This window comes from Antennarius striatus, chromosome 13 (genome assembly GCF_040054535.1).
Source record: "Antennarius striatus isolate MH-2024 chromosome 13, ASM4005453v1, whole genome shotgun sequence".
NCBI classification, from domain to species: Eukaryota; Metazoa; Chordata; class Actinopteri; order Lophiiformes; family Antennariidae; genus Antennarius; species Antennarius striatus.
Window position 1 is genome coordinate 1,257,800 of NC_090788.1, and position 24,319 is coordinate 1,282,118.

At 51.4% G+C, this 24,319-nt stretch overlaps 1 protein-coding gene across 1 annotated transcript in view; it reads left to right on the plus strand.

Moving 5' to 3' along the window:
- The first annotated feature begins 624 nt into the window (after positions 1-624).
- The window catches only part of med13a (mediator complex subunit 13a), a 34,388-nt gene continuing 10,693 nt past the window's right edge, over positions 625-24,319 (plus strand). The window contains exons 1-9 of the mRNA XM_068331070.1: positions 625-1,247; positions 7,587-7,821; positions 15,690-15,858; positions 20,644-20,789; positions 21,767-22,153; positions 22,242-22,404; positions 22,769-22,879; positions 23,070-23,831; positions 23,917-24,133. Coding sequence (XP_068187171.1) covers positions 1,182-1,247; positions 7,587-7,821; positions 15,690-15,858; positions 20,644-20,789; positions 21,767-22,153; positions 22,242-22,404; positions 22,769-22,879; positions 23,070-23,831; positions 23,917-24,133 — 2,256 coding nt within the window. The 5' untranslated portion in view covers positions 625-1,181. The remainder of the gene's footprint in view (positions 1,248-7,586; positions 7,822-15,689; positions 15,859-20,643; positions 20,790-21,766; positions 22,154-22,241; positions 22,405-22,768; positions 22,880-23,069; positions 23,832-23,916; positions 24,134-24,319) is intronic.

Consider the following 24,319-nt stretch of genomic DNA (forward strand, 5'->3'; position numbering starts at 1 on the left):
CTCGCCGTTGGATTTTATTGCTTCATTTATCTCACTTGAATCACGCTGCATGAAATTAAGGTCAAATTAATGTGTTGGATTCAAATCAAAACACAAGAGGCACGTCGATGCAATTTTGATTGCACATTTCCACTGCGAGTGCAGGCCGCCCACATGCGCTAGGTGGCGCAGTGTGGAAGTGAGCAGGTTGACAGTGTTTGGCCATTGGTAATAAAATCTGTTGCTCAGCAGCGCCGCTTGCGCTGGCCTAGCGGCAATACCGATCAGTCTTGTGTTATTACAGCCCTCATGACCACGACAGCGTCAAGTTAACCGCACTACAGGATGGAATATGTTATTACGACTTTCAAAATAAAATGAGTGCTGAGAATAACAACCTGCAATAACACATTTTGTTTTTGTAATCTCGAAATAAAACATATTTCATACAATAATGTACGTTTATGTTACACAATATTATATTTAAAGTATTACACGGAATATATTATCACAATTTCCCCCCTTTTTTCCTACTTCGCGACTTTTATTTTGGCGGAAGTGCCGTCTCCCGTGTGACGTGTTTCCGTGTTCCTCCGTTCAGCTTGACGCAGCTCTGGCCGCGAACGAGCCAATAGGCTGTGGAAGGCAGAGTTGTCCCTGTGGCCGCCATTAAAGAAAGGAATCCATGAATTCAAATGGAAACCAACAGGAGCCGATGTTGATAATATGATCGAAATCACCGTCGAGATACCGGCCGATGGCAGATCCCGACGGTTTTTACCGGATCGATCTCGTTTTTAAGACTAATTCTCGCCATGGAGGAGTGAGGCAGGACGTTTTTATTTTTTTTAAGCGGAGACCGTTTTAGGGCTAAGGGGGAGGGGGAGAGTTGCTGCTTTTGCTCTCCTTTTATTTTTATTTTTTTTTAAAATATATATATTTTTCTACTTTTGCTCCGGAGATGTCAGCCTAAAGAATACACCTTATTTAATTTTTTAATTTTTATTTTTTTAATTTTTTTTTTAGCTCCGGCAGTGGGAACAGCAATCGGAAGGTTGTTGAATTAACTCTCCTCTTGGCCAAATGTTGGGAAAAAAATTAAATTAAGCCTGAAACCTCTCAGAAAACATCCATCCAGAAAAAACATATTTATTTCTTGGGGAAGTGAAACGATGGAGGTTCGGATCCCGCAGTGAAGAAGGATGAGTTCTTGTTATGTACCGAACGGGGCCAGCCTGGAGGATTGCCATTCCAATCTATTCTGTCTGGTAAGAGATTTAAAACTAAAGCAAAGCAGCCATTTTTAACGGGGGCTAAGCTAAGCTAAGCTAACGCTAGCCTGACGGGATGGAGCTCCGCCGGGCTTCCGGCCCTCCTGAGCGGACTCTGGTTCGGGACGAGAATGTCACTCGGGCTGCGTTCCGTTCCGTTTCGTGTCGTGACGTGACGTGGGGTTTGTTCCCATGTTTCCACGGAGCGTTCGAACACTTTCTCTCTTTAATTCGCGGCTTCCGGTGACATTTTGGGGCTCGAGCCCGAAACATCCGCCGCGGAGGCTCGTGAGTTCTGATTGTTATTGTCGGTTTACTACGGTGTGTGTGTGTGTGTGTGTGTGTGTGTGTGTGTGTGTGTGTGTGTGTGTGTGTGTGTGTGTGTGTGTGTGTGTGTGTGTGTGTCCGCCCCCCCCCTCCAGGACCAACTTGTCGGAACACTTTCTCTTGTTTATTATTAACTTCCGATCACTTCCGTTGCTCGCGAGCCGCGAACCAAAACAGTTTCTGCACTTCCGGTGGAGTTTTATTTATTTATTTATTTATTTATTTTTTTTAGTTTATGTTGTGTTTTTGTTGAAGTCATGCTTATTTTATTTTTTAAACTTGGATACAGTTTTTTTTTTTTTAAAGTTTACCCTCCTCTTCCTCCTAATGTTTGTTTCTCGCGAGCCTTAGTTATTCACGTCATCCGTCATCATCCTGTTTTGTCAGTGGCTTGATCCCCTTGAACCCCCCCCCACCCCCACCCCATCCATCCCACCCACCCCCCAGTTAATGACATAATCCCATGCATACATTCCTGTGCATTACTTGCATCCACCTATTGCACCTGCACGGGGGTGATGAAGGGGGGTAAGATATGCTGTCACATCTCAGGTGATCCCAGATGTTTAAATCTGGATGGGGGGGTCGTTGCCGGGGCGTTCACGTCCCCTCTCTGGGCTGCGAACCAGGAAACCCTGGGTCAGCTGGGGTGTGTTTGTTGCTGTAGTTAATTGGCTTGTCAGCAGGATTAACTATAGTTTCACTGGCAGGCCATGCATGTAACGCAGCCCCCCCCCCCCCCCCCCCAAAAAACCCAAAAAACTGCCTCCCCCAACCGGACGGGTTCAATGAAACCATCCCAGGTAGAACCCTCCGGATCAAACAGCAGCGCTGACTCCCTGATGTAGAACCAGAGAAATAAAGTGGAATACTCCCTTCTTCCTTTACCCCCCCCCAACCCCCCCCCAAGATAACATTTCATTGCAGGAAAAACTCCCCCTCTCCCCCTCTCAGCACGACTCACTCGGGTCGATGGCGTGTGTTGAACTTGTAATTACGATGTTTACGACGGCCCTCGAAGGCAGCAGGACGACGGGAGGCTGGAGGCTGTCTGTCTGTCTGTCTGTCTGCTGGTCCTGTCTGTCTGCTGGCCCTGACTGCCTGTCTGTCTGCCTGCCTGTCTGTCTGTCTGACTGTCTGTCTGTCTGTCTGTCTGCTGGCCCTGCCTGTCTGTCTGTCTGTCTGTCTGTCTGTCTGTCTGCTGGCCCTGTCTGTCTGTCTGTCTGTCTGTCTGTCTGTCTGTCTGTCTGTCTGTCTGTCTGCTGGCCCTGTCTGTCTGTCTGCTGGCCCTGTCTGTCTGTCTGTCTGTCTGTCTGTCTGTCTGTCTGTCTGTCTGCTGGCCCTGTCTGTCTGTCTGTCTGTCTGTCTGTCTGTCTGTCTGTCTGCTGGCCCTGTCTGTCTGTCTGTCTGTCTGTCTGTCTGTCTGTCTGTCTGCTGGCCCTGCCTGTCTTCCTGACACTGAGTCTCAGCAGAACACCAGCGTTGTCGTGACTCACCGCTGAACAGACTCCACTTTGTGGCTTTCTGGTGAAAGAATGTGGACACAGTTTGTCCCCCCGCCCCCGTTATTCTGTAGTGTTTCTTGGATATTCTTCCCTGGGGTGTGAAGCGTGTCGAGAGCTTTTGTGACCCTTTGAACACAGGTTTGTTGTATGTAAATGAGAGGTGAACCCAGTCCAGCTGTGTGTCCTTCTGTAGTTACTGTTTGAGTTCCTGCTGGATTTGATTTGACTCGCAGGTTTTTTTTATTCTCTCACAAACTTTTTCTCTTCTCTCGCGGCGGCACACGACCGGCACTGAATCGTAATGCAAACACACTCTCACTTTTTGCCCCCCCCCCCCCCCCTCCAGACAGAAGGGGGGGGGCAGCATCTGGAGCAGCTTCACCTGTTGCTCGTCTCGCTTCTCCACAGCCAGGAAGGAGGCAGCTGCTTTCAAACGCAGCGTCTCCCCACCCCCTTATCGAGACCCGGGGTGGCCTGGAGAGAAGGTGAACGCCTGCTGGAGGGAGTCGTGACCCCCCCCCCCATTTGAGGAAGACTTCCTGTGCCGGACCCGTGTGGCTCCGGCTGCAGCGGTGTCGTTTCTGAAAGATAAAACTCATGACCCACATGCAGCTGCTCGCATAACTGAGCATGTATGAAGGCAGTGGCAGCAGGGCGGGGGGGTGGGGGTGGTTTGTGTTGGGGGGGGGGTGCTCATGCGCACAAACTGTAAAGCATGGATGACTGAAATGCACAGATATCCCTGGAACACGATGTTTCTGCGGCGCCGACGGCTGCAGGAGGAACATTTCCCCTTGACAGAGACGTCTGCCTCCAGGATGTTGTGGAGAACTGATGTGTCCAGACTCTGATGGGGTGGGAGGGGGGGGAGCTTCAGTGCTGTCCCTTCCTGCTGGGGGGGACACGTGAGGACAGGGGTCATTCTGTGGGCTGATAAGAGGAGGGTGGCACGTTTGGTAAACACTGTGTTTGTGACTTTCATGAGGAAACAGACGTCCAGACCACAACTGAAGCAGCCGTCTGGTTTATTTCAGTTTTCGCATCATAAAGAGAATGAATTTATGATTTAACTCCACTTGAGAGTGTGTTAACGGTCTTTTCATCGGGATTTTTTTGCCGTGTTTCTGTTTCAAACCCAGAAACTTACCGTCAAAACGAAACGAATCAACCCTTCCTCGTTTGTTTTCGTCGCTCTGTTCGCAGAATCGTAGGTTAAACGCACCCGTTTCCAGTCTTCATCGTTCGGTGACGTCCTTCACGAACCTTCAGAAGCTCAGCTGGTCGAGACGCGTCGTCGGAATCGATCCATCGCCATCCCTGAGTCTGCAGACTCCACCGGTTTCCTCGGAGCGGTGCATGAAGGGAAAGCGTCGCGGCGGGTCAACGTTTACGTGTCGCACAAACCGTCCAACGTTTGCAGCGCGATCTGACTTCATGCTACGTTAAACTACCTGATGATCAAATGAGTGTTGTACAGCTGGGGGTTAGCATCATATATCTGTGTGTATTTGACTCTGGATCGTGTAGTTTTTGCTATCTTACGCCATGATTGTGCATTTCGCCGCTGCGGGGCGAGGATTGTTAGGGGAAGTCATCTAAATGCATATTTGAAGCGTTCTCCGAGACGCGTCGCTCAGTTTACAGCACGGACGAATGATCGCGAAGAGCCGAAGTCGTCTGTGACGGTTTGATAACGTGGTGGCGTCGGTGGATGATGCTGCTGATCTCCAGGGCGTTCAATCAGGCGTTTATTCCTCACAATTACATTTTGGGTTTCCTTTATTGCTGTCATCCCACAGTTTGCTGGAGTGAAAGTTTTTATTCTCGCTAACGGAAACACTCCGGATGCGTTTGGACTTGGCGCGGATACAAACACCGACGGCGACAGAAAGAGTCATTAAAAAGTGATGAAGGGAAACCGTAATGCAGGATGAAGAGGCTAACCTTCTGCTCTTTTCGCTCGTCGTGTTTCGTTCACGCGTTAGCGGCTATGTCGCGGCGCTAGTTTGGCTTCTGCTACAGCAGCTAAAATCTCACAAATGAAGCGGTTGAAGTTTTTAGTGCCTTCAGGCTTCGGTCAGTCGGGCTCTGGTGAACACAGATCGTAACGACACATGTCGGTGTTTTCTTTATGCACGCCATCTGATTCCCGCGCCGTCTGTTCGACTATTTAAACTTTTTACACAGATGACACTTGATTGATGCTCGACACGCCAACCTGACATGATATTGATGGATGTTAAACTGATGGATAATTGCTGTTTTAAATGGTCATTAGTTAGTATTTAGTTGATTCACAAATCGGTTAGTCGTTCCCCAACAGATTGGAAGCATTTAATTGCATCAATCAAATTTGATTGGCTCGTTGGTTGGGATAGAGCTCATGTGTCAAACTCAAGGCCCCGGGGGCCAAATGTGGCCCTCCACATCACTTTATGTGGCTGGCGAGAGCATTAACAGATCAGAGTGTCTAAAAATAAATAGATCAAAAATGTGCTTTGACCAAAAACTACATTTCCCACAATGCAGTTGTTAAGCCCATTTTAACTCTTGACAAAAACATTTTGAACAAAGTTAATGTCCTAACTTGTGTTTGATGTTATTTTTCTTTATTGATTGATAGTTTGATTTTTGATTGACAGTCCAGAGCAATGGAGAGTGTGGAAAAGAGGTGAAGAAGCGTGTCCAGGCAGGATGGAACGGGTGGAGGAAAGTGTCAGGTGTGATGTGTGATAGAAGAGTTTCAGCTAAAATGAAAGGAAAGGTGTACAAAACTGTGGTGAGACCAGCGATGTTGTTTGGTCTAGAGACAGTGTCACTGAGGAAAAGACAGGAGACAGAGCTGGAGGTAGCAGAGATGAAGATGCTGAGGTTCTCTCTGGGAGTGACCAGGAAGGATAGGATCAGGAATGAGTACATCAGAGGGACAGCACATGTTAGAGGTTCTGGAGATAAAGTCAGAGAGGCCAGACTGAGATGGTTTGGACATGTCCAGAGGAGAGATAGTGAATATATTGGTAGAAGGATGCTGAGTTTTGAACTGCCAGGCAGGAGGCCTAGAGGAAGACCAAAGAGGAGGTTTATGGATGTAATGAAAGAGGACATGAAGGTAGTTGGTGTGAGAGAAGAGGATGAGAAGACAGGGTTAGATGGAGGACACTGATTGGCTGTGGTGACCCCTGAAGGGAAAAGCCCAAAGGAAAATAAGAAGTTTGATCCTTGATTGATGGAGTTCTGTGGGTTTAATAACCTGACAAATTAAAAGGATTTATGTTAGAACAGTGAAACAAACAAACATGTTTTTTCTGTCTAACTGTAATGTTTGGAAGTAGAATAAGTCAGAAATTCAGAGTAATTTAACATTAAGGAGTAGTTACATTATGTTACACTACATTGAGTTACATTTATTAGTTACACCTGGCCCTGTGCTCCTGTGGCCCTTGGTGAAAAGAGTTTGACACCATTAGGATTGAGATTTGTTACATACTTCATCTACATACTTTGTATGTAAATGTGACATTTGGACTAAAGATGTACACTATGACATGTTTGAAAGAGATGTTTGACATATTGAAGAGAGAATTTCAACATAAATTAGTGCAGGAACAAACAACAGGTGTAACGCCGCGCCGCTGCCTCGCTTTCCTCTCTTCACCACGTGTTTTGTCTTAGTGGCTTGTTGTGATCTCACTTTGCTGCAGCTGACGCTACATAACAGTGTTTTGACAGTTCTCACCCCCCCCCCCACATACATACATACACAAACACACACACACACACACCAAACATCCCAGCTCATCCCAGGTCAGGGGAGAGAGACCACTGCTTCTGACACAACCACAGATGATCACTCGTTGGGGGGGGTTCGGTAACCTCCACGCCAGAGTCGAGAGATCCTCCGAAAGCCAACGCGTTAATTAATTGTTTGAATTTAGGGCGGGACACCCCCCACCCCCCTAACCCACGAGACCAGAATGGGATTAAACGGGTGGAAACGAGTGTCCCGCGTCTGCAGGGGGTGGATAGAAAGACCAGAGGGTCGCCACACGCACCTACGGCACCTCGTGTGTGTCACTGGAGGTGTGTGTGTGTGTGTGTGTGTGTTTAAGTCGACAACCGCCGTCGGCGATGGCGTGATTAGCAGCGCGGGGTAGCTAGCATCGCAGCGTAGCGTTCCGGTAACAGCCCTGCCAGTGATTTACACCCCAGGACTGTTGTGCTCTCTCTATAAAAGCCTTTATAAAGAGCGAAAGTGACCCCTCCTTCCTATCACCCCCCCGAGATTGACTAATAGAGGATTAAGGCGGTGAGACCACTTTCAGGATGACTTCCTGACTTGCGTTTCCAAACTCGTCGTTCCGTCCCGACGCCGGAGGCGCCCGAGCGGCTCGGGGGGGGGGGGGCGTCGCGCTCCCATCGTGGTTGCTGTGGGCGACCGGCGTCTTAAGACGATTAACGCTGTCTTAACCCCCCCTCCTGTCCTCTTCCTTTTCACCCCTCGCAGGCTGACTTAACAGGGATCAAATGGAAGCGCTTCGTGTCGCAGGGCCCCACCTCGGCCCCCATCCTCTTCCCGGTGACGGAGGAGGACCCCATCCTCTGCAGCTTCAGCCGCTGCCTGAAGGCCGACGTGCTGAGCGTGTGGCGGCGCAGCCAGCGGCAGGGCCGGAGGGAGCTGTGGCTCTACTGGTGGGGGGACGACCCCAACTTCGCCGATCTCATCCATCAAGACCTGGCAGGTAAGGGGGCGTCCGCGCGGCAATCACGCGTATGTCCGAGCGAAACCGATCGACTCCCAACGGGAAGGAGGGAGTGAGGGAGCAGGTGCTTGTTTCTGAACGGTTAATTCACCCCCGCCCCCCCACCGCCGCCGCATACCCAGACTGATCGTCAGCTACGTTCATCTTCCTTCTTGTTTTTGGCTAATTAGAGGATTAAAGAGAGGAAGCAGGACGGATATTCGCCGTCTGAGTCACCGCTCTGGTATGAGGAGGAAAAAAAACCTCAATGAATATGAAATTCACCTCGTCTGACGACGACGCTCCAGTCGGATTCATTCAAGGTTGCGTATTTCAAAAAATATAGAACAGTTGCGGATCGGCGGAAGCGTGGAGTTTTTGTCCAGGAAGCACTCGAGCGTCGATCGCCCTTTCCAGATAAATTAACAGGCGATGAAAAGCGATCCGGATTCCGCCGCCTGATTGCCAGGTATGAGTGGAGGAGACGCGAGCGGGAGCTTTAGAGTCGGCGCCATCTGATACTTCCTTGCCCCCCCCCCCCCCTTTACCCTCCCCTGATTGAAAATTTCGCTAGCGCGAACCGGCAGCGCCAACGCCTGCAGGGCGACTCCTGAAACGTCTGGGTCCGATCGCGACACCTTCGTTTCTGATGCGGTAACGAAAGCAGAAGATGCTCAAGTCCAAAAGCCAAGCGCCACCCGCCTCCGACCCCGCTGCATTGTGGGATACTGTGCCTGAAGTGGACTCACAGTGGGAGGCTGGTCCTGGTAATTACCCGGCGCAGGCAGGAGAGTGCTCCATGTCGAGTAGGTGGGCACGCTGAGGAAGATCTCGATTTGAAAAGAGTTGATCTCGTTTTTCATGAAGTCTCGTGTTTTTAGGAGAAGCTAAGTCGGTTTTATTATCAGTTTTGGACCTGAATATTAACCACAAACCTGCAGCACATCTTCCTTCCACATCTTTCAGAACAGAGTGATGGATCAGGTTATTTTGGATGTTTCAGATACTTTTTCTTCGCGTCATCCGTTCTTCTTGGACGGTCAGAAACACATCGTGTTTCGTTTTCCCTTCATGTTTTCCAACCTGAATCGGGTTTGAATGTCTTAATGGTTCCCAGATGGGGGGTGGAATATGTGTTTCCTGTTTTTGGAAGCTGCTGTTCCTTTCACGCCGGTGGAAGACGTTGTTCCACCTCCTCCTCCTTTCTCGGGGCTTTTCCCTGACTCCCGCTGCCGTGGGACGATCTTCAATCAGCCAGAGGGCTTCTTCCTGTTCCCAGCCTCTGATCTCTAGCTGCTCATCAGTATGTTCAGGCTGGGGTGTCCTGAGACCTGATCACACGGCTCCAGAACATTCCACCCCCTCCACCCACCCTCCAGGAGGGAGGGAGTCCAGGAGAGACGGCTAGCAGTGTTACACCTCCTCTGTTAAAGAGAGATGCTGCCACAGAGAAGAACCTTTGGATTTGACACCAAACCAAACACAAAGTGGAATTATGACCCCCCCCCCAGTTGTGTGAAATTAACATGTCACATAACACAACCGATAAGGGGCTCTTCGACGTTCTGTTCGTCCTTCTTTGCTGACATTTTTAGACAATCTTTACTCCTTCCTGTCCTTCTTGGAGTTGGTCGCTAACAGCGACTATCAGCTAGGTGGTAGAGCACACAGGTGACGTGCCATTGCACCTGTGTCTTGTTTCATTAATTACCCTGAGGCGATTGGCCAGCAGGTCGGCGTTTCTACCTTCATTTCCTGTTTGACACACCAGTTGCTTCCTTGCCTCATGCAGTGTTTTCCACGACTTTCAAATCCCCAGAATCCACCTGGATTTTTTTTCGTCTAATTCCGGTAATTGGGAAGGGGCTCCCATCTTTTTCACTGAAAATTTTCTTCCTCTTTTTGCGTGTCCATTCTCTTTTTTTTTTTTTTTTAGTCTTCAGTGCTAAATTGGCGGTAAACACGAAAATCTGCTCTTTTTCATTACCTTCCATCCGGCTGGAATGGCACTTCCTCCACCCTCCCCCAGCCCTCGCCCCCCCTGACACCCTCATTAGATTAGCAGCCTGTGGAAGTCTTTTAATTTCGAGCAAGTGCCATTTCTCCACACCAGCGTACCCATAATCCCTTTCCTCCAGGGAGGTGAGGGATGGAGGAACAAGCTGGAACGACGGGAGCGGCGACGGACGATAGACTTGTGGGATCTTTGAACGTCTGGCGCTTAATCATCGAAGCAGGAATGTAGAGGTGACCACCAGGCCTCTTCTTTACATCAGACAACTCGTCTTTTCTCCACCAACACAATGAGAAAGCTAGTTGTGATCTTCCCGTGGCGACACGCAGCAGAAATAATTCTCGACAGACGAATGCCGGCGCTGAATTAAACACTGCCCCCACCTCTCAGGGGTCCGGGTATTATTATGCAAATGCTTTGGTCTTTTGATCGTCGACCGCCCTCAAAAGCCAGTGGAATATCTTGACCAGGACCATCTAAAGCGAAACAAAAACACCCGTCTCTCCCTCCAGTCAAAGGTCCTCCGATCTCTTTTGCATGCAATTTGCAATGCATGACAGTCTCTGAAGGTAATTGGTGCGTCATTCCTAAACTCTGGGTTGTCCATCCCAGTCGTTTCATGAACCTTTCCTTCTTCTCCAGAGTCTCTTGAAGGTCTGGCATCTCGTTGACCTCTAGGGTCGTTCCTGGTGCTCTACCTCAGCCAACTGAAGCGATGGGCTTTTTGTTTCAGATTTACAACTCCAAGCAGAGAAGTTAGAGAATGTTCAGGTCTTGCTTAGGTGGTTGAACATCTTTTGAATCATTTTCGTCTTGAACCGAGACAGTTACTGGTTGATTAGATAAAGATTAAGGTAGACTAGTCTGGTTATCAACAAGCCGTTCCAACCGTGATTCCTGGAGCTCAAGGATTGATTCTTTATTGAGTCGGACCTCCAAGAGACCAGGAGAGCAAAGCCAAGGGGGAACAGAAGGATTTCGGGTCTAGTGTCATCCATCGGTTGATGATGAACATGATGTTTGTGATCCAGACAGTCATTGAGGGTAGAAACGCTTAAATTAGCAGCACTTGTGAGCTTGTTTTTAACAATGAGCCAGTCAGAGTTCTTGGAATTTCCTTGGCTTTTCCAAGTTTTTTTGCTTGTTGTTGTTGTCGGGTCATTCTCCTCTACGTCTATGTGAGGCGAGGGTGAAATAAAAGCAACACTGCTTTCCACCTGAGGGCAGAATACCCCGTTCCAAAGGGCATACCGAAGCACTCTGAAAGTTTCACTCTTCCACTGATCAGGCTGTCTGTCTCTTGGCGTCTGATCCTGATCTTCAGATCTCATGACTTTGATATTATTGAACTGCCCTCATATCTGTCAGAGATGCTGTGTTTGAGGCTGTCTGCTGAATACAGATGTCCCCCCCCCCACCTCTCAAACACCGACATATCGATAGAGAAGAGTCTCTTCCAGCGGTTTGAATCTCGATCGAGTCGATCGGTTTGATGAGAGGGGAGGTCTGTTGGCGCTATGTTACGTCAGATGGCTAAGTGTGCATAGCTGTGGTGTCTCACTCTAAAGGGGGGTGGGGGGTGTGTGGTGAAAACAAACAGCTCTGTTTGCAGCTCGTTGTACGACTTTCCTCGCCGTCTCCCCGCCAGACGAATGCGAAACATCAAAAGTCAATCAGATCAGACTTGCGGATTATGAGCGACACAACTCTGAAAGACTTTTTGTTCCTTGAACTTTTTGGCTGTGATTTCAGAACACTTGGATTTAGGGTGGGTTTTTTTTAACTTCCTAAAATGTACCATCACCTATTGGTCAGACCACAAGTCCACACACTGATGTATTGTCAGCAGCTTCGAGCGTTAACAAAGCATCTCTACATTTTTATCAGTCTACTTCCTGGATGTGTTCTCTGGATCAAACAGTAGGGTCAAGTATCACATTCAGTATTGTAACATTTGATTTGTGCTGCTGCTCTTTCTCATCTCAACCCCCCAAGCCCATTTGTGCCATCTGCCCCCCCTTCCCCCCAATGGTTGCATTTAGAAACTTGTCTGTGGATTTTAAACACTAATCTGATCATCTTGACAAAATTCAGACAACTTGAAAACATAACAGGGTTGTTTTTTAAGCAGGATGACCCACCCCCACCCCCACCCCCATGATTCTATTACAACAACATGTCGTCTAATTTATCAAAGTGTCACCATGAACGATGTCTGTTCATTAAAAACGGGGTTATTTCACCTGGAATCACAAGACGACGTTTTTTTGCCGTCGCAAAGTTGATGAAGATCGAATTTTTAGATGGGTACCCCCCCCGCCCTCTCACGGTACCCCCGCCCTCAGGTTACCTCAGATCGCTCTGTCTTCACTCCGGATTTCCAAACGCTTCACACCTTCCCTCTCCTCCATAGTGATTACAGATAGAGGATCACATGTGTCTCTCTGAGACGAGGATTTCGATCCGTCTGGCTCTGCATTTTAAAAACCCTTTCAAACGCCGTGATGGAATATTTGCCCCTTCAGATGAGGGCAGAAGTGACGGCGCACAAAAAATGAATGCGCTACAGATTCCTTCTCACAATAAGGCGCGGCCCATTGTGTCCTCGGCGGCTCGGCGGAATGCCCCGGGCGATGATTTTACAGCGCCGAGAAGAAATGCCACTCGCTCTTTAGAATTTCCAAATGTTACAGAGAAGTGAAAGTCAAACGGATTGTTGAAACCTGCAAACTTAAGCTGTCAGAGAACGGACAAAGGGAGTCCAGACGGAGTGAAGAGCAGTCCAGGCTCCGGCTTCACACAGGAGGGAAACCTGGACTTGGATTTCCTGGTGTAGATTTAGGAACGCTCCTGTCTACATTTAAAAAAACAAGCCCCAAACCCCGTAAATTTTTTATATAAACATATTTTTATCAACCAATGGACATGCTGAGTTTACCTGTGTATAAGTAATTATATATAAGTTACATAAACATTAATGCAAAATGAAAAGAAACACAAAAGTCACTGGAAAACACGAGCTACGTCTTTACTCCACCAACGAGAACGAGATCCGGTCTCACTGATGTCGTATCCATCCGCCAACACGTGGTAAAGAACGAGATCCGGTCTCACTGATGTCGTATCCATCCGCCAACACACGGTAAAGAACGAGATCCGGTCTCACTGATGTCGTATCCATCCGCCAACACGTGGTAAAGAACGAGATCCGGTCTCACTGATGTCGTATCCATCCGCCAACCAACGTTCTTGGATACATGCAATTGACCTTGCTTTAGCATTGGTGTTATTTAATTACCACCCCCTCCCCCAATCCCCCTTTCTTGTGTGGTATCAGCATGCAACCCAGAATGATGAATAGATGCAACCACCTCTCTTGGGGTGCGGGGGGGGGGGGGGGGGGGTTGAGGACTCTGATGGCTTTCGTGCTCGGGGATCAATTTTCCAGGCCTAATCTCCTGCCGGTGCCCCCCCTTCCCCCTCTGATGGATCTCCATTGGGGGGCTCGGCCATGCGTGCAGCTCAGCCCCCCCCCCCCCCCGCTCTCCATCCATTCCTCTTTTCCCCTCCACGCTCAAGAAATATTAATTAGTAAAGGAGACTCTCCGGAGCGGCGCCGGTTCTTTCTGGCTTCCTTTGCAGATAAGGAGGAAGTGGATGAGAGCAGGAAACCTTCTGGCCAGGCTGGAGAGAACCCCCCCGAGGGCGCTCCATCACAAGGCATTAATCTTGCTGTTTAATGACCGACTGCTGCTCTAATTGCTTATACACAGATGAGCAACTGAGGGGGGGGGTGGTTGGGGGTGCAATGGGGGGGTTATGGAATTACACCAAACTCTCAAGTTTCTCATCAGATTTTAGTTGAACTTCAAAAAACACTCAAGAAGTCGTCTGAAGAAGTCTTGATGTCGACTAAACGTTGGGGACGCGACCGCGTCCGGAGGTCGTTTTTAAAAAAAAGTATTTATTTCAAAGTGTGGATGTGAGTCTCTCCTCAGAGTCGAGGGGCTTCACAGCTCTTTATAGAGGTCAGCCGTGATGGAGCCGCCCCACAGGATGCTGGGACGTGAAAACGTCGCCGCCGTCAGCTGAGCTCGTAAATCTTTGTTTAAATCAGGTTGCTCATCTTTCTCCCTGACTCCGCCCACAAATCCGTCGCCAAGCGGGGATTTTTTTTTTTTTAATGTAATTTTATTTTGGGTCATGAAGAATATTTACAACAACCATGTGTTCATGAAGTGTTTCTTAAATTTTCATTATAAACCTTTCACGCTGTAAAAACGCTTGAGTTGGTGCTAATAAACGAGAGCCGACGTCGTAAAGTTTTACTGCTAATGCAGTCGGTTAGCAGACGGCCAAACAATCTGAATCTCTTCCACATGTTACGTCCAGTCACTTGATGCTAAATGTACAGACGCCTCTTGGACTGGGGGGTCAGAAACTTTTCATAACGTCAAACCAAACTGAGAACGTTCGGTTCCTGTTTCAGAAGGACTTTCCAGATCTAGCGAGTGTTCGCTCATTAGCATGAACCGAGGAGGATTGTGGGACGTGGAGGAAGCAGCAGATCGGGCTGCTATTGTGATGGAAGTGAAAGAATCAGTCGGTTCCCCTTGTTGACTTGTTGCCCTCTCGTTTACCTGCCACCTCAGGAGGGGGCCGGTCCAGCTGCTGGATCACTCAGCGCCGCCTTCTCTCCCAGGCAAACCGCGTCACGTCCGCATTTCTAGAAAGTCAAAACGGCTCCTCATTGTTGCTGATTTATTTTTATTCTGTATTCGCTGTTTACCGTTTATAGGAAATTACTGCCTTCCTGTCGTTTTTGCCCTTTTGCCCTGCTCTCTTATCCCTGGAGATGTTTGCCTGCCCCAAGAATTTGTTTGCCTTCAGATGTGTGTTGTAAGCGTTTTCGTTAGCGAGGCCTTTCCTGGCACGAGTCCAAATGTTGTCTGTCTTATTCAAGGAATATCATTTCCTATTTGAGGATTTAAACTTAAACGATCCCGACCGTTATTTAAATCGAAGAATGGGCGGCGCCGCGTATGAATTGTCTTGTCCGTGCTGCGAAACGTTAGCGGCGACTGTTAATAAGATTATCCCGGCATTCGGGCCAGCTGGAAGCGCCGTCCAGATAACAACTCTGATACCGACACAACAGCACACGCATTCATCCAGGACGGGTCCTGTGTGTGTGTGTGTGTGTGTGTGTGTGTGTGAGTGTGTGTGTGTGTGTGTGTGTGTGTGTGTGTGTGTGTGTGTGTGTGTGTGTGTGTGTGTGTGTGTGAGGCGTTTTGAGCTTTTGCCAAGACGACCCAAACAATTAGCCAAACAGTGGCGTTATTGTCCGACGCTCGTCAGGCGTGGAACGGAAACCCAACCGTGGAAGCTCACCTCACCCTCAAACGCAGACTTTAATTTTATTTTTCAATGCATTTCCTGATGTCACTTCCTGTTTCACCTCCACGCACCGGAGGCCCTTTTTTTGAACCGGTTTTCTCACGAGGAGGAGACGGTAGGAGAGCAAAACGCGCCGCGCCTCTCCGTTAGCGTCGATCCCATCTTTGGGTTACGTTCGGCGTGTTTGATCAGAAACACACACACACACACACCTACTCGCTCGCGGCGATGGCTGTGTGTGTCGGGCCGTTTGTCAGACTGGTATTACGAGGTTTCAGAATGTGACCTGCCATGATGTTCCCGTCACACACTCAAATATTATTCACGTTTATTTCTGTGGGCGGATAGTTTTAGGTTTTACGTTTTCTTCAGTTAAACAGTTTTATCTGCCATTTCATGATATTTTTTCCAGAGGAGGAGCTCTAACCGTTTCGTCCTCTCCTGGTCTCTCTTCCAGCGGAGGACGACGGGCTGTGGGAGAACGGTCTTTCCTACGAATGTCGGACGCTGCTCTTCAAAGCCATCCACAACCTGCTGGAGCGCTGCCTCATGAACCGCGGCTTCGTTCGCATCGGGAAGTGGTTCGTCAAGCCCTACGAGAAGGACGAGAAGCCCATCAACAAGAGGTAGGGCGCTACTGATGATGCTGCGTCGCCGAGGCCGGCGTTGCTAAGGCTGGCATCCCGGCACGTCCACGGCGTTCTGTCCCGTGATGTTAGTTTTACTATTTGTGGGGGTTCAGTGTCAGGAAGTCTCTGGAAAAATGTTCACAATCAGGAATAATCAGGGGTGATCATGGAATTCATCGTCATGGCGACCGATCCGGTTAAGGAACAGACGATGTTCATGTTAGCTTGAAGCTGCTTGCTGTTGTTTTGGGGTATTTGTGGTACCCCGGGGGTAAACAAGAAACAGGGCTGTAATTCGATCAGTTTAAAAAGAGGAGAGACGGCTCTCTCCACCCGCCTGCTGCGTGTCTGTGTGCATCTCAAACCCCCCCTGCCCCCCCCATGCTATCTGCTGACCTGGTTTCTTTGCCCTTGGTGCCTCCTGGTGTCTGGGTGTGTTTGATAAGAGGAGGAGGAGGAGGAAGAGGAGCGGCTGTAGCCACACGCCGTCGTTTCTGGGGGTGTTCAGGTGTCAGATTCCAACCTCAGGTGATCGATGGGGGGGGTCGTACAGGTGTGTGTGTTTTGAGGCCACATTTCGGGCCTTGCGTTTAGCTGTGTGTTCCCTTTTACCCAGTAGACCGATCAGTGGGCCCCAGTAGAGGGGGGGCAGTGGACGGGTGGGGGCGATCCTGTGGAATTCAGTGTCTTCTCCTCATGTTCTCCTTCCCTTGCCTCCCCCCCGCCCACCCCACTCCTCCTCCTCTGCTGCCACGGAGCAGACAGGGGCAGGTTAAAAATAGTGGTGCAATCACCCTGAATCTCATCCGTCATCTCTGGGGTGGGGGTGGGGGGTGGGGGCGGAGGAGGGTGGGGGTGTCGTCCGTCTCCCTTTTGGTGATTTGTGTTGAGCTTCAGGCTCGCCGAGGATTCTGGGATACAAAGCTGTCACAGGAACTTACTGTACCCCATTGTGTGTGTGTGTGTGTGTGTGTGTGTGTGTGTGAGTGTGTGTGTGTGTGTGTGTGTGTGTGTGTGTGTGTGTGTGTGTTTGTTTTTGTTTCCTGGTTGATGCACCCTGATCAGCTGGTCTGACTGTTCCTGATGGTGCTGAGTGTGTGTTTGTGTTTTAACGCTGACCGCACACGACCCAGAAACCTGAGTGGTCGGGATCAGCCAATCACCACACACCTTCAGATCTTCCAAATAACACACACACACACACACACACACACACACACACACACACACACACACACACACCATCATCTCACAGCCGACCTGCAGCGTCTCCAGCTGGTGGGGGCTGTGGTCAGCTGACGGCTGAGATCTGTAACCACAGACCTCAGACTGGGTTCACACACTGACATCATCGCCCCCCCCCCCAACACACACACACACGTCTTCTCTAAGCCGACTGAATGTCCGCCTCCAGTCGTTTCTCTCGTGTTAATTTTCACACATCAGGACAGATTTTCACGCGTCAGCAGGAATCAGTGATTACATCATGATTTTTCAGCAATCTGATCGGCACCCGCGGCCCCCCCCCACCGCCGCCGCGCGTGTCGCCGCTGATTCCCTTTGTCTGGAGTGGCAGACACTCCGAATCGCGCCGCCCGGTCGTTCCTGAGAGCCGTATGCTGCTAGGTAGAGGGGGGGTGCTCATCTCGGTCGTCATGGCAGCAGGGAAATGCACCACGGGATCGCTCGCTTCCAAGGTGAAAGCAGGATGCTGCTCGCGCTCCATTGGTCAGCTGGAGGGGCCGGGATCGGAGAACGGCGTTGAATCCAGCGCCGTGTTTAAATCCGTCTGTCGTGTGTTTATTGTTGTTGTCGTTGTTGTCGATGCATCACCCCCGTGTCAGGAGGTGAGGGCGGCGGCCGATGGCGGCGCTCCGTTAAGTAGGACAGCGCAGGATAACGCGCCGCGGCCTCCGGTCTGTGGCTAAAGCGCTAAATTTATCCCCCCTCCCTCCACCGACACGCAGGCACACGGGGACAAAGACACGGCAAGTTCACGCCAAAGCCCCCCCCCCCACAACACTCAACCTGGTCACCCCTGCCCCCCCCGGGGGGCTTCTCTGCACTTCATCAGTCGCTCCAGCAACAGGAACTCCATCAGCTCCATCGTGCTTTTATTTTGAAAGGGCTTGTTTGTTTTCAATCAGTTTTTTTGTTGCCAGGGCAACACCGAGTTGTTGAACGCTCTTCAGGCACTTGAGATTTTTGATCTATCTTGACCCCCTCCCCACTTTGAGTATAACCCCCCCCTTTCCTGCATTCCTGTCATTCCTCCTGTCTCCTGCGACCCCCGTGGAGGAAAGGACCGATGAAGACGTCACAGTTAATCTGTCCGTCGTCATCCCCCCCCCCCCCCCCGTCCTTTCTCTGTCTTTAATCCGCCGGTTCAGACAGATGGCTGTGTTTAAAGCTGTGCCCATATATGGAGTTGTTCCCTTTGACCTCAACGCTGGAGAATAAAACCAGCTGCACACGGAGTCATCACACCGTTAATGGAACCAGAAGTACCGGGTCCAGGCCCCGCCCCTTCACACAGAGGCCCCGCCCCGTCACATGGAAGTCACACCCGGTCATCTGGCGTCTCGTTCTTGATGTTACCTGATGCCTCCATCAGTGTCAGAGATGTTTTCACCCCCCCCCCCGTCGCCATGGGAACCGGTTGTTTCCTGAAAGCCTCTTCAGTTTGTTTACATTCCTGAGTCGCCTCAGTTCCACCTGATAGCCCCCCCCCCCCTTACTGTCATCCAACAGAAGTCTGAGGTGGGCGTGGCTCGGCGCGGCGCGTTATTCCAGGTGTTTATGACGCTGTCGCGTAGTGATGATGTCAGCGTGGTCAATTTTGTGGTCATTTTTTCAACCCAGGAGGGTGAAGGCATCCCAGTCTGGAATCAAATGAGACTGAAGCTAAAATCTGGCTCGTCGTCGGGGGCAACGCCGGCGTTCTCTCTTGGGGCGGGCACGGGATTTCTCCAGTTCCTGTGAACCCGTCGCTTCTATCGCTCCCCACTGATCCACATGAGGTTAATCGGACGTTTATAAAGAGGTGTGTGTGTGTGTGTGTGTGTGTGTGTGTGTGTGTGTTTCTCTCCAGACTGTTTGTGTTGGAATCCTTCCAGAAGGACTGGGCTGCTGTTTCCCACTCCTCCTGACAGCGTTGAGGATTAAATCACCTCCGTTCGTTCGGCACCGTTCACACCTTCGTCCGTTTGTTTCTTCCTCCATTCGTCGCTTGTCGTTCTACCTTTAAAGTATCTTAAAAAACGCTCTCAGAACCCGTCCGTTCCAACTCGCAGGAGGCAAACAATCAGTTACAACATAGAAATAAAACCCGTTGAGAGCTAACCCTCCGTCCCGTGGACGATGTCGGCTCCCGTCAGGCTGCTGACGGCGCAACAGGAAGTGTGGATCAGCTGGGAGGAAGCTGGGAGCAGAGCCAGCCAATCCCAGAGAGCATCTGTGGAATGTCAACGCTTCCTTTTCTCCCCTGTGTGTGTGTGTGTGTGTGTGTGTGTGTGTGTGTGTGTGTGGGTGTGGGTGTGTGTGGGTGTGTGTGTGTGAATACAGTATCTTTCACGCTGTAAATAGCTGTTCTGGTTCAACAAAAGAGCGGTGATCTGGCGTCACCGTGGCGACCGCCTCTCGCCGCCGCCGCCGCTCTGACAATAAGCCACCAATAATCTGTCTGTAAGCCTCGGTGAAGATAACGGCCCAGATCCACACGATGTCGCGCCTGCTGGAGCATTGTTGTTTTTGTTTGTTGTTGTTTCTGTTTGGTGTTTTGTTTGTTGTTGTTTATGTTGTTGTTGCTGTTTCTTGTTTTGTTTGTTGTTGTTTCTATTTGTTGTTGTTTCTGTTTGTTTTGTTTGTTGTTGTTTCTGTTTGTTGTTGTTGCTGTTTGTTGTTTTGTTTGTTGTTGTTTCTGTTGTTTTGTTGTTGTTTCTGTTTGTTGTTGTTTCTATTTGTTGTTGTTTCTGTTTGTTGTTTTGTTGTTGTTTCTGTTTGTTGTTTTGTTTGTTCTGCTCCCTGACGGGTCGATGCGTTCATGCTGAAGGAATTCTGATCGGAATCAGACGCGTTCCTCACATCGTAAACCTGTCCCCACCAGCGAGCCGCCTCACAACTTTATTAACAAAACGTCCTGCTGACAATAATAAATGTCAATTAGGTGGATGTGGAGGGGGCGGAGCCAGAGGGCAACTTTGATGTCAATATAGGAAGCGAGCGCTTAAAAACAGTTTGATGTTCTATCTGTAACCAAGAAAGCTATAACGGCCCCCAGGCAGACTCAAACACAGCGGGTCATGTGACCTCAGGGCTGCCCCCACCCCATGTGGCCCTGGCTCAAGTCTTAACTGGACTATCTCAGCGTCTCCTTGTCAAGGCGGAACGCTGCCAGCATTTTGCATCTAAAAGTGTGTGTGTGTGTGTGTGTGTGTGTGTGTGTGTGTGTGTGTGAGTGTCTGCAGAGGCCGCGTGACGGTGAGTGGCGGCACAGCGATGCTTTTGAAGGCTGTTAAAAAGCGTGGGGTAAAATAGTGTCTCCATATTTCTGTGTGGTGTCAGTGTGATGCGTTCAAGTCCTGCAGGAAAACAGGAAACTGCCGAGAAAAAAAAAGACTAGATTTTATTTTGGACGTCAGGCAGACAGATGAAGACCTTATCCATCATCACAAACGCAAACAGTTGAAACACAATATTCTCTTCATGGGGGGGGTGTCGGTGCGGTCCAGGCACTCACAGGAAGCAGGACTAACCCGTCTTCCTCTCTCCTCTTCCTCACAGCGAGCACCTATCCTGCGCCTTCTCCTTCTTCCTGCACGGGGACAGTAACGTGTGCACCAGCGTGGAGATCAACCAGCACCAGCCCGTCTACCACCTGACGGACGAACACCTGGCCGCCGCCCAGCAGGCGCCCAGCCCCTTCCAAGGTGAGCGTGCGGTCCGGACGGCGCCGCGACGCTGGTGTGTTTTCTAGGAGTTATTTCTGGTCAGCGTCCGACCCCGGCGGCGTGAGTTCTGTTAGCAGGAAATAAAAACCGTGTGACCTGATTCACTTCCTTTTATCTCCTCTTTTTCCCCTCATTTTTGATTTCTTCGGATTTTGATTTCTTCCGATCATCAAATCCGTGTGACGTCCTCGTGCTCGCGCTCGTAAACCGAACGTCCCGTCGCCTCGTCTCCTCGATTTCGCACTTTTTCCTTTCGAGCAACTAATTTTTTCCTCTTTTCTCCACCACAGTATTTAGTTTTTTAAAACTTAAGAATTCTCAACCCCCCCTCCCCCACCACCCTCTCCCGCTTTCTGAACTCCAGTTTTTACTTCTTTTTTTTTATTCCGTAGAAACGAGGCGTATGTCTTCCTGACACTCAGGAAGTTGCAGAACTTGTTCCCCTCCGGCAAAAATATCATGAAAACACACACACACACACACACACACACACACACACACACACACACAAGTCATCCTCAGATTTGCTCCCATTAGTGAGTGAAAAGCCAAGAAAACATGCCACTACCGATCAGATACGGATAAATGAATGTTTTCTTTCCGTTCGTCGCAACAAAACCACAAAAACAAAACGTCGTTTAGAAAAGAACCGTCGTCCAGGAAAGAATCCCGAGCTTCCGAGGAGCACTTGGAGCTCAAAACGAGATGAAAACAATTAGCGGAGCGGAGTGGGGGGGGGTATAATGGGGTGAAGTGAGGGATGGTGGGGTGTAGAGGGTGAAGAGGACGAACGCGGTCAAAGCGCCCTGGATGGCTTCCAGAAAAAAAATTATCCGAGTGACACCTGAGACTTGGGGAGGTCCCCCCCCCCCATTCCTAGATTACGGAGGGAGTCGGGGGGGGGGGGTGTCCTGATGAATCCGAGGTTCTAACCCTGTCTCGTCTCCCCCCCCCAGCGATCCTGAGCCCGTTCGGCCTCAACGGGACCCTGACCGGCCAGTCATTCAAGATGTCCGACCCCCCCACGCAGAAGCTGATGGAGGAGTGGAACCAGTTCTATCCCATCAGCCCCGGCGCCAGGGAGGGGGGGCAGGAGGACATGGACTGGGAGGACGACTCGCTGGCGTCGGTGGAGGTCCTCGTCGGGGGGGTGAGGATGGTGTACCCCGCCTGCTTGGTGCTGGTGCCCCACTCGGATGTCCCCGTCGTGACCTTCGTAGGGTCATCACACTGCACCGCCGCCGCCTACACGGGCCCCCCCCAAGTGCCTGCGTCCCAACGAGAGCCCGCCATGTCTCTGGTGACGCTCACCCCCCCCACGTCGCCCGAGGAGGCGCAGGCAGGTAAAGGTCGGAACTCCAAGTGGATCCGCCCCGCCTGGTCAGGTGGGGGTCGGTTTCTCATCCGTCTGTGATGTGCCCCCCCCCACAGTGGACCCCCAGGCAGCCCAGAGGTTAGCGAAGCCGCCGCCGCCCTGCGACGCCTTCAGCGTGGACCGGACCAGTCACCACGGGGGCAAAGTCCCGCGGGGGTTCGCCCGCCGGGTGATGGAGCGTGTCTGGCAGGAGTGCAGCGTCAACCGAGCACCGAACAAGTGAGTGTGGCTCCGCCCCCCCAGAACATCACCAACCCAGAGATCGAACCGGAACACGCTAGCGTTAGCATCCCGGCTCAGACCCGATCGCCGTTATCTCGCCGTTATTTCGTGTGATTCACCATCAGCGAATTGGAGCCTCCCCCCGGACGTGGAGGGGGCATCGACCCCAGCACAGACTGTCGGCTGCGGTTAGACGTCGTAACGTTATTTAGCTCCGAGCGGCGCCATAAAGTTTCCTCTATTCGCCGCCGCGTGCGTTAACAACGGCAGATGAGGCCGTGCTCTTATTAGCATCCCTGTTTGTTTGTTTGTTTGTTTATTTGTTTGTTTGAGTCTGAACATTTCTTCCGCGCCCCCCCAGGAGGAAGTTCCCGGCCACCGCCAACGGTCCCTGCGAGGAGGAAGCGAGCGACAGAGCGGGGAGCTGGGACTTCGTGGAGCCGTCTCAGAGGTCGTACTGCAGCTGCTCAAGGTCAGTCCACCCCCATCCAGGGGGGCCTAGGTCATGTGACCAGGTACACCTCACATATGCCCCCCCAAGAGTGCCAGTTTGCTGCCCAGGAACTGGACGAAGACGCCTCGTTGGTCCTGATAGCATCGAGCTAACGTGGTTTGATTGGAAGGTTCAACGTGTTCCTTTATTCCCCCCCCCCCACCTGCAGGTACAAGTTGGTGAAGCAGCGAACAGGCTCCGCCCCCAGCCAGCCCCCGTCTTTGGGTCAGCCCCCCCAGCCCCCCACCAAGCACAAAGCCGGGGGGGAGAAAGCGGAGAAGGGTGACAAGCAGGCGAAGCGCCCCCAGACGCCGTTCCACCACCGCAGCCTAGCCAACGACGACGCCGCCGTCGCCATGGAGACGGACACCGCCGCAGGCCAGAGGCTGTCCCTGAGGGGGCAGGACGGGGGCCGCTTCATGCGATCATCCGACGCCATCCAGAAAGCCCCCAAGCTGCACGGCGGGGGGGTCGGCGGCGCCGGCGGGTCTGAACAGGCCAACTCCCCCCAGCCCCCGCCACTCAGCCCCCACCCCTGCGAACGCGGCGAGGAGTCGGGAGAGGGCATGAAGAACCCCCCCACCCCCAGCAACCAACACTTCTACCAGCCGCCTCCGGAGCCCTGCCTGGGGGGGGCGAAGGGCGGCGCTGCCGATGACCACCACGGGGGTCCGGAGGGGCTGAACCAGCACTTCAACTCCAGCCACGCCCACCCCTACCCCCTGGGGGGGTCAGGCTACTCCGACCCCCCCGAGCCCACCGTCTACGTAGGGGTGGCGGTCCGCCTGGAGGAGGACAGCTCGCACCCCCCCTGGAGGTTCTTCAACCTGCCCCGGAGGAAAGAGGCGGAGCTGCCCCCCCCACTGTTGCCGGGAGACAAGCTGAGGGACGAGGCACCGGCGCCGCCGGACGGCCCGGTGTCGGCCACAGAGTGAGTGGAATGGAACCCCCCCACCCCAGTATGAAACGTCACCGCGCCCGCTCCTCACACCTTTCCCTCGTTTCCCCCCGCCCAGACTGATGTCGGCGTCCCAGCGGCCCCTGAAGGTGTCCCAGGAGCGCCTGCAGGTGTACCGCGCCCGCAGGAACCAGCACTTATCGGCCGCCGTCGCCGACGGCGACCACGAGCCGGAGGCGGACCCCTACGCCTTCGAGGACGGGGACGTCAAGTTCACCTTCTCCCACAGGAAGGACAAGGGGGGGGGCGAGCGAGAGCCGGGCAAGAAGCACAAGGTGAGGCGGGGGTGGACGCAAAACTGCATTGTGGGAAATGTAGGATGCTGTTTATTTGTACATCTGACCTGCTCTCGGGGGGCCACGTTGTAAACCGGATGTGTCTTTATCGGGACACGTTGACCTGAGAAACACGTTGAACACACACCTCTTCAGGTTTAACGTGTCCTAAAAATACCCCCCCAC